An 18,939-nucleotide genomic window follows, 5' to 3' on the forward strand; every position below is an offset into this window, starting at 1 on the left:
CAAAGTGTATACTTTAAATGTGCATTTTATTGTATTTAAATTATACCTCAATAAGGTTAAAACAAAACCCTTGTTTCTTTGAGCTAGTTTCAGGGTTTCCCAAACTACCCCCATACAATTCAGGTACTTCAAAACAAGAATCCCTTAGCCAAATAAAATCTTGAAAAAAATTTAGTCAAAATGGGTTTAACACTTACATAGGTTGTTCCTACAATGATTTTCAACATGCTAATAAGCATTATGATTTTCCCAAGGGCAGTATGTAGTAAGTACACAGTTTTTCCCAAGCTTGTCTGACCTTAGAAACATTATTTCAACGAACAACTTTGCAAATGACTTTGGAAAGAACTTTTAATGGGGCCAATATGTGATGGGAAAGCATTGAAAGTAAAACAGGAAAATTCTTGAACTATGTTAAACACAGTGATTACAAATTCAAAAGCCCCCAGAGGCTAAGATGTAACAAACAAAGAACTCAAAGAAGACCAAATGTAAAACAGCAGGTGTCTAGCTATTTGTACTACAATTAAACCAAGCTGCTTTCTTTTCAAAAAACAAAAGAAACCAAACCATATCTAGAGCTTTCAGTTTGCTACCTTTGTTTAATAGATTATGTCAAATTCCTTTTAATGACAATTTCTAAACCGTTTGGAAAAGATTAACAGAAAAGCAACCGGTAAGACAGAGAATTACGGTCCGAGCTACAGTTTACCTAGCTTCAGTATGGCTCAGAAACTGCAGCTCACTAGAAAGACTATCTGGGCAAAAGTGAAGAGAAGAAAAAAGCCTTAGGAAAGATAGCAACTCTTTTCAAGTTTCATTTCTATTGGTAAAATTAGTCATCATCATTCAAAATTTCAACTACAAAAACTTGTAAAAAAGGTATTTCTGAGAATAGTAACACATACTTGAATTTTTATGTTAGGGTTAAGATATATAAAGTTAAAAGCCTCAAGCATAATAAATATATTTCCTTATATCTTAAGTGTTAATTCTATTAGTGAGTTAATATTTACTGAACACTTACTAAGTGCCAAAAATAACTGTGCAACATCAGCACTACCTTAATCCTTATAACAGCCTTACAATAAGTACTGTTATTTTCTTCTTTAACAACCAGGAAATTGAGGCACAGAAAGATGAAGTAACTTACTCAAGAACACAGAACTAGTACATGGATTCTGCCCAAGGAACAACATTCTTTTTGCCTCAACATGTGAAAAGGAGTTTGAATGGTAATCATTATTCAAACTATAAGCCACCTTTAACGATCTACTAAAACTTACCCTTCTCAGTAGAATGTTGGAAAAACTAAAGGGTGAATCCTAGTAAACATAACTTTTATTCTAAATTGTATCAAAAATAATTTTGGTTTTATAAGTTCAAAAATATTCAAATTTTTCAGATAAGTTTGAGAAATGCTGGATAATCTACATATTACATTCACTCCAACTACATCTACATTAAAATACTGTTTATCATGTTTGGTGGTTCACAATGTACACTAGTATGTTTATAAGCTTTGAGAAGACCTGAAATATGGAAACTAGTTTAACTTTTTAAAACTTCTGCTTAGTGAATCTATAATTAAAGCTATTATAATCAAAATATTTCACAAGCTTTCATTAGACAATTTAAAATATATCTTCTTATAACCATAAGAAGAATAATTTATAACTGACTTTCTAAAAACTAAACATATCACTTAATACTCCTAAAAGACTTTTTCTTACCTGTTTATTTTCTCCAAATTCTTCTACATAGGTCCAGGCTGAAGAGATTGTGTTCCCTGTCTGTAAGCAGTGAAGACAGAAAAGAATTGAGTCTTTAGATTGATGTTATCCCTAATCTTGGAAGTGCATGGAATCCTTGATGACTTTAGTTAAAAACCTTCTGATCAGTAAATAGGAAAATAAAATTAGAGAACAAAAGAAACAAGTGACAATTATAATTTCTGAATTTCTGCAAAGACGAACAAAAAAACAGTATTCTGAACAAAAAGTATGAGTTAATATATTACCAAAAAAAAAAAATCTTCCTATACAAACTAAGTCATTAGTTGGTCTTCCAAGAAATATTAGTCTACTAATAAAATAAAGAAAGGACTTTAAAAACAAATAGGGTGCCCGGCTAGCTCAGTCGGTAGAGCATGAGACTCTTAAAAACAAGTAAGACTGTCTCATTTCTGGTAAGTAGACAGCCAAAGAACCTAAACAAATTTGAAAAATATCAAAATCCTTTCCTTCTGTCTTAAAAAGATATAGATGGCTAAAATAATACTAACCTTAAAAAATGTTATCATCTGCTAAACTTTACCTACTTAAAGCCTAATGTAACCATGTATGTATAGTACAACTTTGGACATTCATACATTTTAGTGGTTATCTCTTCATATCCCTTAAAGTTTTCTGGTAAGGATGTACACCCAACTCCATGCTAAGATATTGTGCAAAAAAGTATGAACAAATGAAAATGTTTGATGATCCACACAGAATGATAGATTATTAAGTTGCCATCTTAAAGGGTACAACTCAGTAGAAAAAAAATTTCACAATACTTTGATTTTTATATGATGAAATTATATAACTTCAACGCTCCTGGTAAGAATTAGAAAATGTAGGTAATTATTAAAAGCAAAACCTATCCATCTGAAAGCACTGAGAAGAACCAAGAAAGACAGTGAAGAATTATGGGACTATGATCTTGAATAAGAAGGAAACTCAAAACGGTTTATACATCTTTTGTAGGTGTGTTTCCCCTAGAAGGTTTGACCAACTCAAGAGGGATCTGACAGACCAGGGAAGATAACAAGAGACAAATTTCTGTGCATAAAAGGGCAAAACTAGAGCTAAGGAGCTAGTGATAAGGCATGATTGCAATCTGAATAAAACTGAACTAAAAGTAGACCAACTTTAACTGAGACTAAATTCAACTTCAATTCTTCCCAATCCCTGCCTGGATTAACGCAATTTGGGATTGCCAGTCCTTTGGCCATCTTTCTGAAGTAAATCTCTGAATAAACCTAACAGCATACTAGCTTGCAAATTACCTCTATATTTTATAGACAATATATGACATTCAATAAAAAATAATCAGCAATACAAAAATAAAACAATGTGACCTAAAACCAACAGAAACAACAACCAATAGTATCTGATCTACAGAGAATTTAGATAAAATTTTCAGAACTGAGTATTAAAACAACTATGCCTAATATGTTCAAGGAAATAAAAGACCGAAAATTTTGAAAGAAAAATATAAATCATATTCAAATGAAATTCTAGAACTGAGAAATAAATCTAAATAAATGGTTTATCAGAATGTTAGACACAGATTTAAAAAAAGAATTCATGAACCAAACAAAGGTCTGAAGAAAATACAGACTAAGCATACAAAAAAATGAAAAATGCTAAAAGAACATAACAGATACATGGTATACACTAAGGAGGTCTAACATAGGTGTAACTGGAATACAAAAAGGAAGAAAAAAATGAGACAAAAGCAGTATTTGAAAACAGATTAACTTAGAATTTTCTAAAAATAAATAAGTTACATTGATCTACAGATTTCAGAAGTGGTGAAAAGTGTCAATTAATATAAAAACCAAGAAAATAACAGGTAAGTCCATCACAGTGACACTTCCAAAAATCACAGATAAAGAGAAAATATTAAAACTTCCCCCAGGGATGGAGCAGTAAGTAAATTACAGCTGACTTTTCAACAGAAACAATGGAAGCCAGAAGACAGTGAGTAAAATTATAACTTCAAAGGGCTAAAGAAGAACAACTGATCTAAAAAAACTTTTTTAAGTTACAAAATTTTAAAAAATACCCTTTTGAAAGGCAGGTAGACATATTCAGCTAAATAAAACTGAGATAATCCGTCATAAGCATATCCACACCAAAGGAAATACAATGAATATTCTTTGGACAGAACATAAAGAAACAATCATAATAGAAGCTTAGAGATTTAACAGGAAATGAAGAGTGAAGGAAATGATAAATATATAAGTGGTAAATGAATACAAATGTATATATTAACAAAAAGCAATTATAATTAGGTATGCAGGGGTTAAAATATACAAGTTTAAAACATATGGAAATACCAAGACACTACAGAAATTTGAAGAAGAAATAAGTATATGAAGGTTCCTGCATTGTTTAGAAATGTGGCAAAAGCATTAATTAGTATTAGATTTAGATTAGATTAGAGTGCATGTTGTAGTTTACAGAGTAACCACTAAAAGAAAGTAAATACTCTACATCTAATAAAGCTAAAAGAGAAAGGGCCAAGTAATCATCCACCTAAAGAAGGCAAGAAAAAAAGAGAAACAGAACAAGAGATAAAAAGCAAATGGAAAGATGAGAGATTCTAAGCAAATCAATAAGTACATTAAATGCAAGCTGACGAAACACTCAAAGAACAGACTTTCAACAAAAACGAGCAGCAACAAGAACAGAATCTAACTATACAATGGTATCATCTTACGACTATGATACAAGAGAAATACTCACAAAATGGTAAAATATATAATATGCAAATTCTAACCAAAAGACAGCTTATAGGCTTATGTTAATATCAGAAAAAGAAAGTACACTTTAAGGCAGGAATGCATGAAAGAGATAGAATGACAATATAATGATAAAAGGTATACTTCACCAGAAAAATAGAACAATCCTAGATTTCCATTCACCTAATACCTAACCTCAAAATATATAAAGCAAAAACTGACAGAACCAAAAGGAAGAAAAACATGTATCTACAATCACGGTGAGTAGTTTAACCCTCTCTCAATAACGAATGAACAGACAAAAAATCATGAAAAGATAAAGAAACTTAAATATGATTAACAAACTTGACCTAAATGAACTGTATGCCCCAAAAAGATATGCTGAAGTCCCAACTGCTCTCATCTCTGAATGTGACCTTACTTGGAAACAGAGTCATTGCAAATGTAAGTAGTTAAGATGATGTCATAGTATAATTTGGCAGGCCCTTAATCTAATATGATTGGTATCCTTACAGGAGTAGAGAAAAAAGAGAGGAGACTGCCTTGTGAAGACACAGACACACATGGAGAAGACGTTATTACAATAGAGTGACTGGAGTAATGCATCCATAAGCCAAGGATTGCTGACAAACACTAGAAGCTAAACTAGGCAAGGAAATTCTCTCCTACTGGCCTCAGAGGGAACCTGGCCCTGCCAACACCTTGACTTCTGGCTTTTAGCCTCCAGAACTATGGGAGAATAAATTTCTGTTGCTTAAGCTACCCAGATTGTGGTACTTTACCATTGCAACCCTAGCAAATACTGCAATTAAAAACCACAAACATTCTTTTTAAGCAGGCATGGAATCTTTACATTAGTTGGTTGCTAAAACAAACAAACAAACAAACAAAAACAAAGGACTGAAATGCTAATATACTTTATGATCATAGTAAATATATATATAACTACAAAAATTCCATATATTTAGATTTTTATACCCATGTTCAAGATGAAATCAAAATAAAATATTCTGAAAAAAATTATAAAAACAAAATACAGCAAAAGATAACTGATGCAGCTATAACCATACTTTATTAGAGAAATTTGTAGACTGAATATACATATATTGCAATAAAAGCAAGGTTGAAAACTCTAAACTAAGATCAAAGAGAAAAATCTTCCTGTTTTTAGGAGGAAAGGTCTGGGCCAATATCACTAATGACCACAAATATAAAAATCCTAAATATCAAAAATGAAATTCAGCAATACATTAAGAGGATAATGTGGGATTACCAAACTGCATCTATTTCAGAAATACAGAGTTTATGTTATATTGGCACATCCATGCGATTCAATACATTAAAAGAATAAGATAAAAATAATGTAATTAAGTAGATGCAAAAAAGCACTTGATGATCACCACCCAACTCATCCTTGATAAAAGATCTCTTAACAAACTGGGAATGGAAGGAAATGTCCTTAATATGACAAAGGACTTTTATTAATAAAAGCTACAGGAGCACCTGGGTGGCTCAGTCGGTTAAGTGTCTGACTTCAGCTCAGGTCATGATCTCAGGGTTCGTTAGTTCGAGCCCTGTGCTGACAGCTCAGAGCCTGGAGCCTGCTTTGGATTCTGTGTCTTCCTCTCTCTCTTTCCCTCCCCCACTCACACGCTGTCTCTCTCTTTCTCAAAACTAAACATCAAAATAATTTTTTAATAAAAAAATAAAAGCTACAACAAACATCGTATCTTAATGAAAAATACTGAAAGTTTAAAAGGATACCTTCTATTATCATTTGTATTCAATGCTGGACAAGTGGTTCTAGCCAGTGCAATAAGGCAAGAAAAAAAGAGAAGTTTAAGGATAGAAAGGAAGGAAAAAGCTCATTATTTGCAATTGACATGACTACATAGGTAGAAAATCAAATAGTTTTATTCAATACATAAAAAATAAATTGTATTTATACAAACAAGATCAGAAATCAAAATTAAAAAGCACCTATTACAATGGTATTAAAAAACATTAAATGTCTACAAACAAATCTAATAAAAGATGTAGGAGAAATTTACACAGTAAACTACTGAATGTTTGGAGAAATTAAAGAAAGCTAAATAAATGGAGAGAGCTATAATGGTCATGGATCAGAGAAGTTCCAATACTAAAAATGTCATTTATTTGCAAATTGATCTACAGAAGCAATTCAATTTTAATCAGAGTCCCAGTAACACTTCTTTTTGGTATAAATTTGATCTATACTTACAATCTAATTGTAAAGGTAATATGGAAATACAAGGGCTGAAAAGAGTCAAGACACTTGAGGGGGAAAAAAAGGATAAAGATATTCTATACCAAATATTAAGACTTTTCACAGTCATGTAATTAAAACAATGTAGTAAATTAAATTAAATCAATGGAATAAAGAATCCAGAATAAGGCATGTATGAGTATATAGGTGTGCATGAGTGTTCATACACACATATACATATAACACATTTGATTTACACTAATGATGGCACAGGAAAGCAAAGAGAAAAGAGTAGTCTTTTCAATAAATAGTGCTGTGTAAATGATTATATATTAAAGGAAAAATAAAACTTGAACACATACTTCACACTAAATTTAAAGGATAAAAATTTTCTAAAATATAATATAGGAAAATATTTTATGAATGTGAGGTAAGCAAAATTTTCTTAAGCAGGACACAAATAGTACTAACTTTAAAAGACTGGTAAATTGAACATACTAACAGTAAGAACTTCTATATTTTTCAAAGTATATACCATGAATAGAATAGAAAGTTAAGCACACAGAAAAAGATATTTTTTTTCAAACACAGCATATTTTAATTTGTTTCAAATAAAGCAATATTGTTTTTTTCCCAGAAAAACACCAGATATTAAGTTCTACAAAAGCGCGTGTGAAGCCGTGTGTCTTCAGCAGATCACGTTTGTCTGATCAGTAAGATTTTTTTCTTCCAACATTAACTCTCTAAAGACAATCAATGGACTGACATCACTGCTACAACACAGGTTGCTACTGAGCCTCTGATCTTTAGCCACATGTTGATTTTCCTAACAAATGAGTAAGTACTGCCTGGCTAAAATGCTGCAATGGCTTGATGAGAAAAAATGTCAGCAGATCAGGCAAAGCCTTGGAAGTTATAAAAGCAAGCTAGAGCTGATTATCACAATTAGTAAAAATGACTAAGAGGATAACACAACCATATAGGATTTGTATATTCTGATCGACTCTTTTGCCAGCAAACTGGGTCAGCACCTCAGGCAAGGAACCAAAGCTGAGTGAAAACAGCTTTTTTTCCTCCTAGCTCAGGCTACCAATGTCAAAGATATTTGTAAATATGTATCAAACAAGGACTTTATCTTAATAAAGAAAAAAAACAAAGAACCCAATACAGAGAAAAGAGACTTAAAATTAGACATTTCCATCAAAAGGAATACCTTAGTACCATATTATCCTATTAAAAGATGTTCAATATTATTAGTAAACAGTGATATAAAAGATAATCTCAATGAGATAGCAATATATCCTAACCAGAATGTTCAAAATTTTCAAAGACTAAAAGACCAAGTGTTGGCAGTAATGTGAAACAACTAAAACCCACATACTGTTTGTGAAATGTAAATTTATATACTGACTTTGAAAAGCTGGCATTATTTATTAAAGTTTTAAAAATATGACCCACTTTTACTCCAATGTATTTAACAGGAATGTATGCAAGAATCTTCACAGGGGCGCCTGGGTGGCTCAGTCAGTTAAGTGGCTGACTTCAGTTCAGGTCATAACCTCACCGTTCATGAATTTGACCCCCACATCAGGCTCTCTGCTGTCAGCACAGAGCCTGCTTCAGACCCTCTGTCTCCCTCTCTCTCTGTCCCTCCCCTGCTTGCACTCTCTCTCCCTCTCTCTCAAAAATAAACATTTAAAAAACTGAGATAAAAAAAGAAACTTCACAGCATCATTATTCGAATAACCCAAACTGAAAGCACGTCAAACTTATATCAACAAAAGAAAGAGCAAATAAATTCTAACATTTGGATGGATCAAAACGGGATCAGTAAGAGTGAATCAACAGTACTACCACAACACGGACCAGCTTTATTCATAAACATAATGTTGAAAGGAGCCAGGCAAAAGTATATAAAATGTATAAATTTCAAAAACAAAGAAGTGAAAAGGATGGTTTCCTTGGGGAAAAGAGAAGGTAATATGTCAGTGGAGCTACAAACAAAGGAGCCTTTTGGGGTGTTGATATCTTATGTCTTCACCTGGTAATTTAACAGATGCGGTCCCTCTGTGGTAAACACAAAGCCCACCATCACAATTTGTGGACTTTTGTTTGTATTTAACATAATAACTTACAAAGTTAAAAAAGGAGGGAAATTACAACAGTTTCCATTTATATATATAGTGATACACAAATGAGAAATTAATCATTTACAGTGATGACTAAAAAATAATACCACTGATTATAAAACAGTTATGGTCAAAATAAAATAAAAATGATTTAGAGTAACGTAAAAACCATAATGGTGATTTTCAGTCGAGATGCTAATTGAAATTATTATTAAATGTGGAATCAGACTTGCCTCCATAAGGCCTTCACATACTACCACCTAAAGTTTTACAATTAACTTTTTGTTAATCTTTAGTCAAATTTAACAGGAAAAATGCTAGGATTTAAATTGTCAATCTAAGATAATTACATTTCTGCTAATATACACAAGAGATGATGATAATCCTCAAAGCAAAAGTAAAAACCATCAGCAGAATTTCAAGTAAATGTCAATACAAGGTTACTACTAGTACTTTAATTTGCCACTTGTTAGTATCATTTCCTTTAAAAAGTATGATTGTTAATAAATATATTCCAAGAAATTACTTCAGAAGAATTTTTTATTTTTTTTTTAAGTTTCAGGTATACAACACAGTGATCATTTAGTAAGGGATTATTCAGTAATTGAGACACAGGGAAAAAAACTAGGGAGAAGAAAAGGCATGTCGGAAGGTCAAGAATAGTATACATTAAAGTTCAAAGTTCAGAGACAGGATCTTATTTTCTATAAAACTGGAGTCATCAGATACATTACTTTTGTCTTCTGTTATATAAGAATAAAAGTCAGAAAGAGATAAACTAGTAAAACTACTGCTAATTAGGGTATTAATTTTCATTGTATCCACTAAGACCTAACACTGTAGATATAAATTGTTCTATAAACATGTGATGAAAAGGTTTAAAATCACTTAAAACTAACAATATGAGCATACTACACATCTTTGTAGAAGATTTTACTCATTTTCAGTTTGAAAAATTCTACGTAAATTTTAAATTAACTGGTATGCAAAATGAAGAATTATTTTTAGACTCTCAAATATGGAATACTGCTATTTCTTTTCAAAACAGAAAATAACTAAATGCACAGGATTCCAGTATATTCCAAATAAAGTATCTGTATTAGCAACCTGAATTTTCAGGGGTTTTCCTGCCTTTAGAAAAATATACTGAAAGAACTCCATCTTCTCAGTCTTTACCTGTGTAGAAGAATGAAGAAGAAATGTAAGCTATTATAACCTAAAGTTTAGAACTAACATACAATAAGCTATTGCCAACTATTTTCCATTTGTAAAGTCTTAACAAATGCTATAGATGGCATGAAATATAACTGTGGCTTATGTAATGAACTTAAGCTATCATAATGGTTAATGAAAGTATAAAATGGTATGTAATATAGATCTACTATATTCTATACTACTACAGTCATAGTCTCCTATTCTTCCACTATACAAATTTCATTTATATCTATCTATCTATATATATATATATACACATAAATAAAATACATATGTCTTTAATACAAAATAACCCATATGACTCAGCCTGTATTTTAAGGGTTTCACTATTTTGAAATACTCATTTAACCAGCATTAAAAAAATTTTTTTTTAATGTTTTATTTATTTCTGAGAGAGAGAGAGAGCATGAGCAGGGGAGGGTCAGAGAGAGAGGGAGACAAAATCTGAAGCAGGCTCCAGGCTCTGAGCTAGCTGTCAGCACAGAGCCTTACGCGGGGCTCAAACCCACGAACCGTGAGATCACCTGAACCAAAGTCGGACGCTTAACTGACTGAGCCACGCAGGCACCCCCACTTTTTTAAATTTTTTTAATGTCAGCATTTTAAAAACTAGATATTGACCATTTCTACTTAATTGAAATATAAATCTATAGTGTCCTGTTAACCACCATGCATAATGTAATTGTTCTGTACCTACCAAATCCATATCTCAGATATTTATTTTCCAATCTATTTTTACTTTCTGCTCAAAGCATAGCCAAATTTCATTTTTCCTAAGAATCATCATCTTTTAATCTTACAGCATGTATATCATTTTCAATTATTTGAAAAGCACTACACGTTAAGTATTAAAAGGAGGAGGCAGTACTGACCTATATAAATGCAGGAAAAATAACTAATTAAAAAAACTTATGTACAAAGTCCCCTGGCTTTACAATCCTGATGGATCAAAAATATAACAGTGAATAGTAATATAAAAATCACTAAATTGTTGAGTAATATTATGAAGAACAAGTCATGCTCAGTTACTCTAAGAAAAGCTTAACGTAAGAAGGTAACTAATAAAAGCATGTAGAAGAATATTCTAAGCAGAGTGAACAATACTAAGAAAAGCCTGGAAGTACCAATAATCATGACAAATTCAGATGATCAAAACAAAGGGTATTTGTCTGTGGTTTGGCAAGATGGGGAAAAACAGCAGGGTATTCTGAAAAAGAGAATGTGAAGTTCAGAGGACCTGCTCATACCACAATAGCAAGCCATTGTAGGTTCCTAAGCAAGGGAATAACAATGAAAAAACACAGTTAAATATAACTGGAGTGAAAAATTATATGGATGAATCATGTATTCAGTTGTTTTTAATATAATCAGATAACAAACTGAGAGTACCAAGCAACAAGGGACCATGAAATAGATAGAAATAAACTCTGCGTATTTGAAATTCTGTCTAGCATCTGATAGAGGGAAAAAGAAAACATCTATCATCTGCTAACTTGATACAACATACACTACTGGTTGTCAATGTTTATCTTAAAGTAAACTTAAAAATCCCACAGTTAGCTTGTAAACAATGTATGTTTACAAGATCTTTGTAATTTAGAATGATTCACTTAGGCTTGAGAGATCTCTGAGGTCCACACTACACTGAAGTGGTCTAATATATGGGCTTGAAAGGCTGATACGAAAAAACTGTCTCTGAAAAGAAGTAAAACATGGAACACATTCATTTTAATGTTTAGAAGAATATCCTACAAGTTCACTGTCTGTTATCATATGATTAACATTAGACTAAGGTCAGTTTTTCACTAGAATCACATGATTACAGCCTCTTAGCTAACTGAGGGATCGTGAGCAAATTATTTAATCTACTAAAGACTCAGTTTCTTCATCTGTTACCAAAAAAAAGGGTAGACGTTAAAGTAATATTTACCTCAAAGAACTGTCAGAATAATACATAAGGACATTTAGTATAGTACCTACAGTAAGTGTTCAAAAAATCTTAACTATTATTATTAATAATAATATTTATTATCGGAGCTCCTGGGTGGCTCAGTCGGTTGGGCAGCCGACTTCAGCTCAGGTCATGATCTCACAGTTCGTGGGTTCGAGCCCCGTGTCAGGCTCTGTGCTGACTGCTAGCTCAGAGCCTGGAGACTGTTTCAGATTCTGTGTCTTCCTCTCTCTCTGACCTTCCCCTTCTCACGTGGTCTCTCTCTCTCTCTCAGAAATAAATAAAATGTTAAAAAAAACCCAAAAAACTAAAAAAAAATAATATTTACTATCATAAATGATTGGAAACTCGACTGTTTTGAATTTGTTTTCTGAACAAATATTATTTTTCAGTACTTATATGACACATTTTAATATACAAAAGGCACTATTATGGGCCTTCTAATTTTAATTCATTTAATACATATAATTATCCTTCGAGATAAACACTGTTAACATTCTCATTTTATAGATGAGGAAACTGAAGAACCTGAAGAACAAAGAGGTTAAAATAACTTTTTCCAAGTAAGTAATGAAACTGGGCTATAGACTCAGGAAATCTGGCTCCAAATGCCAGGCTCTTTTAGTCTATAAAGGCTATATGCTATACAAACTAAAGTACTGAATTTTATTTTGGTGAAATTCTTTCTAAATGCAATGTACTATTTCCTGACCCTCTCATCCCAGATTAGGTCAAGTCATCCAACTACATATTCTCATACACCCTGTACCTCTTTCACAATGTTTATCAGAATTTTAACTATCTCTCTCAATGGAATGTGAACTCTATGAAGGCAGCAACTGGATGTGACTCACTACAGATCCTCAGGACTTCATAAAAGCAGTGTTCGGTATTTATTTAACAAACATACATATTAACAAGGATTAACAATCAGCCAGCTGTCAGGTAATAAAGCAAATAGGAGAAAAGAAAGCCCACAAGAGTGAATAATAATAAACAAAAGGGTTATTCATATAAGAATAAGAATGCCGAAAACAAACTTTCTTAAGTCCAAGTTTTAAAAAATACATTTTTCAGAGAACTTCAAAACAGCAAGGCTAATATTCTCAAAGCATTGTTAAAGAAGATAATTCAGAGTTATTATAGTTTAGTAAAAACTCTTTCCTTTCCCCAAACGTTTAACAATTTGAACAGATTTAAAATAAATATTAATATTTTTTTCTTCTTTAACTGAGAGATATAGAGCTTTTAGTACTTTAAAAACTTACACAGTTCTGGGTTATATTAAATCATAATCTGCCTCCCTGAAGCTTTCCTCTATTAGATTTAATTCCAACCCCTGGAGCTTCATATCAAAGTCTTTTTTTTCCATGTACCAGCTCTACAAACAGTTAAATACAGCAATCATACTTCTCCTATAAATATTAGTATTTACAGACTAAATAGCCCCATATTCTTTAGTTGTTCACTGTCCTACTTCGCATTACAGAGTTTCCAGGTCCTCCATTGTTGTCAAGTTTTAATTAAACTCTGGTGCCCAAAAGAAAACATTTTCAGATATAGTCTGAGCAGAATAAAAAGATCTGGTCTAGAAACTACACAACTTTCCTTTATTACCCTGAATTGTATTAATTAATTTGAGAATCTCTAAAGTACAATGACTCATTCTAGTTTTGACAAAATAATTCAAGTTCTTTCTCTTGGCTGACTGGCTAACTTTCATCTTTGACAACTTAATTACTTAATTATAAAATAATGTTATACAAACAGAAAAAGGTATAATATGTAAATGTATGGCTTACAGTATTTAAAAAATAAAAACATGTACTCACCACTCAGGCTTACAAGCAGAAAATTATCAATAACTTAGAATTCTCTCTTGCATCATTTCCAATTTCTCCTTCTAACCCTGAGAATTATCATGATCCTGATTTTTTTCAAGATCCTGATTTTTAAGTGTTAATCATTCCCTTGCTTTTCTCTATGGTTTTGCCACATATTTATACATTCCTAAGCAATAAACTGTTTAGTTTTGCTTGGCTTTATTTTCCTATTCATAATTCTCCATTGCTTTAATTCTTTCAAATTAAAATTTGAATCCTTCTGTATTTTACATACTTTTAATAATCCATATATTTCATAGAATGAGGTAAGATTAAAGGGAATAAGCCATCCATTGCCAGTTAAAAAAAAAAAAGGATAGACATTTTACGTAAGTCCATGTGCTCCATCACTATGAAACAATGCCACCCCTCCCCAATAGAAAGCTGAGCTGAGGGTAAGTTTCCAACTTTTCCTAATAGATTTTATAATAGGGCTTTAGAATGTATATAAATTCCCTGAATTGATGAACTATACATTTAAACAGCATTCCAGGATAAATGTAAATAAATAAGCCAATTATACTTGGATTATTCTAAATATAAATATTTGGGAGTTGACTACAAAAATTTTTCTTATTGTAGAAAAGCTCTCAATATAAAATATCAGATTGAAGAAATTAAAAAAATTATTACCAGAAAATTGAGATAAAATCTTAAGGCAATGAAATAATTCTCTTTTTTCCTGATTCAAATTAAAGAGTGATTGACATCGATAATCTACTTTCAGAGGCTTGAGAGAATTAATGAAAAAGCTTGTCTATCTCTCTCCCAAGTCATATTCACTAATGTAGTAACTCCTTGTTTACACATAAACTACAATAAATAAGTAAAAATAAATAAAAGTACAAAGACTTTTAAAAATCAAGAAAGGTGAGGTTTTTTAAAAGTGCCAGTACATAAATAAAAAGTAGATGACTGGAAAAAGAGCAGAAAAATCAGATATCCTAGATGCACTGCAATACAAGAAGTTAAAAATCTTAAGTCTACTACTAAGTAAATCATAGGGAAAAATTTATGAAGTGAAAAAGGAAAAACAATCCTTTCATCATATTCATAAACCCATCTCAGAAGCTAGGAGAGTGCTTTCATAGGGCAAGTAATCCTATTTTTGCTTCATTAAGTCCTTTTCTTCTCTAGCTTAAGAGAAAAGGAGTAATGTTCCAATGCTCTTATATCATCACTATTTCTGTGCTTGATAAACCTAAATTTCATACCAAGGAATCCCTAATGGATTCTTGATCACACAATGAAACCTGATTTGTGAGATCTCAAGGAAACACGTAGACACATAGTACACACAGGTAAGAATCACTGAAATTAGTAAACACGTCCCTGCTTGAATTATTATTTTTTCTTATTTTTGGTAGAACTTGTAACTTTGTAGTGCTGAATACAACATTAAACCTGTTTCTTAAAGATTCATAATGGCTCACTTGGAATCTTATAAATTCTGTGCCCAAAATAATCTATAATTTTCATCAATTCATAACTACAGATTTGGTCACCCTTGAACCAAACATTAACAAAGCAATGGAAGAAAAAAAAGTCATACACATATATGGCACATAAGCTGTAAAATGATCTGTTTACCGCATAACCTGGCCAGTAAACAAGCAGACTGGAACATGTATTGCTGAAACAAAGGTAACAATAAAAAATATTAAGTTAATGGGCTTGCACGCAGTCTTATAAAAACCTACATATAAAACAGGATTACCAAAAAAAAAGTTAAAAGAAAGTAAGGTATCTCTATTAATATCCTTAGAAAGCATAATGAAAGAAAATCAAAATGTACAAGAAAAAAAGTGAAGGTCAACATAGTTATCTACTGTATAAGGAAGCTGGAATTGTACAACCTAGTTTGCATGTTTTTATTCAACTTATTTATTTAAATGCCAATCCCCTGAGTTGTATATAAAAAATAAGCTACAGTTTAAACACAAAACAAAAGAGATACTTCAGAGTGTGCTTACCAAATTATCAGGCAATAATATTACATCAGATTGTTTTCTAATAATTGTATTACTATCTACTTTTTATACTAAAATTATAGATACAATTACAGAATTCATTATCAGTATGATACATAGATATTTACTGAATCAAAACAATGCAGGGAGGTATATAGTTAGACAAATCATTTTCTTAAAATATGAACTACATTATGTATAAAAATGTATACATTAAATGATGTATACCTGACATTTTTATAGTTCAAATGTCACTTACTACGAGATAAATAATGCCTCACAGGTAACTAGCATATCTTTAGGCCAATCCTACAAATTTAAAGAGCAAGAAAATCCAAGTACTTATTAATATTCTGGTGATTTAAAACTTCTAATTAGATGAAGAGACTAAAGTTTTTTTATTTTGTTTTCTTTGTTTTGAATCTCCAAAGGTAAGTGCACCATTTTCGGAGGTAATGCACTACCACGTCTTACACAGAGGATGTATTACTCTAGAACAGAGGATAAATTGCTCTAGAATAGTTGATAAATCTGAAATTAACTAATAAAATTAGATATTTTTAATCTAACCAAAAAGCCTGAAAGCAACTGATACTGAATAATTTTAAAGTAGTTAAAAGCCCAGATGATCACTTGAATAAATTCATCACAGTAAAACCATTTTCCAAAACATTCTCTCTCTCCATTCACTAGTCCACTCACTAAATTATACTGCTATAGCATAAGCAATTATTGTCTACTAAATTTTAAATAGGAAACATAAATAAAGGCATGATAGGCAGAAGTCTAAGTACAGCTTCTCATCCAGATTTTACTGATACTAACCACCCACTTCTACAAAAAAAAGTAGCCCATAAAGGAGAGAAAAATCAATATAATGTTTAAATTTCCTTTCTAAAGCCACACTAAAAAATATATTTAGGTGATATAATGTGACAAAAGTATAAACTGCTGCTGACATCTAAGAATGAAGTATATATATGCAAAATTTATTGTGACATTTGATACAAGAGGGGAAAATTTACAAACCATTATTTTTTAAATATTAAATGACAAAACCAGATGTTAACTTTCAAAAGAAAGCAGTAGCTACTGTTAAAATGTGTAGTAGAACAAGTATTTTAGGAATGTATTAACCACAGATACCAAGAAATTATAGAATAAAAGATCAAATATGATTAAATAAATGTATAGAGTAAATGAAATCACAGATTCCATTAGCCAGTTAATAACATGGGACAATTGAAACAAATACTGGTCACATGGTCTATTTTAATACGCATTGTTTTCCTAGATTCTGTTATAAAAGAAAATGAATTTCCAAACTTTTAAGTAATGACATTGTTTTATAAAATCTTGGTTTTGATTATATTTAACAATCAAATTCAGAGAAGGAAACAGCCATAAAGCAATTACTTGCCATCATGCAAATAAAACAGGCCACTGACTCTCTTTTTTTTTAACCAGATGTTCTGTTGGGAAGTAGACAGATAAAAGCTTTCAATTATATATAGGAAGGGATATTAAAAGATAGTTAATTCTTACAAAAGCTGTTTTTGATTTTAAAACTATTTGAATCCAAATATGTATTTTGGTATACATGAAAAAAAAATCTATTACTATTTTTAGTCCTTCATAAGGTTTTTAACTATATTTTAAAACAAAACCATGAATTGGGGGCGATAAAGGAATCCTTAAATCTCACCAAGTAAAACCCTGATATTTTAGAAGTGAAGGCACTGTGGTCCACAAAGAATAAATGGTTTTATTTGTCACCTAAGGTCACCGTTTGTTGGTGGCTCAGGCTACATACAGGCTCTTGTGCTTTTCCTTAATACTCTGTTAAACAAGCTGCTTCTTTCACAGTACTAACTCCATGAGAATTATGGTTCATTAATACAAAAGTGTTAGTAACATAAGAATTACAAATAATACCAGATTGATATTTCAGGAAAATAAAGTTTCAAGAGGAACAGAAATACATTTTAAAGAGCACTAGGCCTACTCAAAGGGTCAAAGACACATAGTTGAGTTAATGGAATTTTCATCGCACCATTTGGTCATATGAAAATAAATTAATGTATAAATGTTGATGCTAATCCTACTTCTTATTTAACTGGGTGAATTTTAAAGCAAATTCAGCAACTTATTTTTGTTCTTTAAAGTATCGATTTGAAATAGTACTGTCAAAGAGAGGTCTGTAATTAAAACTAGAAAAAATAACTTATAAAAGTATTAGTTTTCTTTTAATTATTTCTTATAAATTTCATCATGATATGATACAACCATTATACTGTATTTAGTGTCTCCCAAAACTATTTCCTAAATTAAAGAAACATTGGAGAATGGTTTCTTTTTGTTTCAAAGCAATTTATTAGCAAATTTTTTAATTTAAAATTTTATTTTTGCTTTCTGCCCATCAATCTGGAAATAACAATAGCTCATAAGAAAAAAAGCACCAATTATTTTTCAGACTAAAATTCAGAAGTTTCACTTTCATCCTGTTGTGTCTTTTATTTTGTAACTTTCTACTAAGTTACAAGTGGTAACATAAATCAAAACCTAATTTTAATGATACTGAAGGGATAGCAAACATAATGGTTATCATGCTGAGGATATATATTTTACCACTCCACAACCATGAAAAAATTAAACATTCTAATGATGTATGTCATCACAAAGTCAAATATGAGAAACAATATGCAAGTCAGCAATAAAATGAACACTGAAAATAGATAACACAGGAGATATTAAAAAGATGACCACAAAATAACACATAAAATAGTCCACACAAATTATGATGGATTCATCCAGAAAAAATTACTTGTTCAGAAGAAAAGCAACAAAAGCCATCATAGATGTACAAAAAAACAAAACAAAACAAAACTTGCAAAGTTTTAAAAAGCAAGACTGATGAAATTTTAATGTCCTTATCTTTTCAATTTCTAATCCTTAAAATCTGACTGAAGTACCCAAAGCAAACACTATCTACAACTGTTTGCCATTAAACATACCACTATGCTATTTTTCCAACAGGTATGTGCTCACATTGTG

The 18,939-nt window shown here is 31.1% G+C and overlaps 1 protein-coding gene across 3 annotated transcripts in view; it reads right to left on the reverse strand.

Moving 5' to 3' along the window:
- The window catches only part of RBM46 (RNA binding motif protein 46), a 54,806-nt gene that overhangs the window by 7,468 nt on the left and 28,399 nt on the right, over positions 1–18,939 (reverse strand). The window contains exon 5 of one of the 3 annotated variants that reach the window (XM_039219139.1): positions 1,734–1,793. The exons of 1 other annotated variant lie outside the window; for it this stretch is intronic. In XM_039219139.1, coding sequence (XP_039075070.1) covers positions 1,738–1,793 — 56 coding nt within the window. In that variant the 3' untranslated portion in view covers positions 1,734–1,737. Of the gene's footprint in view, positions 1–1,733; positions 1,794–9,885; positions 10,043–18,939 lie in introns of those variants that run through there. One more of the 3 variants, XM_039219140.1, reaches the window with a different exon arrangement.

The sequence above is a fragment of the Hyaena hyaena genome, unplaced genomic scaffold, assembly GCF_003009895.1.
Source record: "Hyaena hyaena isolate Hyena2069 unplaced genomic scaffold, ASM300989v1 scaffold_795, whole genome shotgun sequence".
NCBI lineage: Eukaryota > Metazoa > Chordata > Mammalia > Carnivora > Hyaenidae > Hyaena > Hyaena hyaena.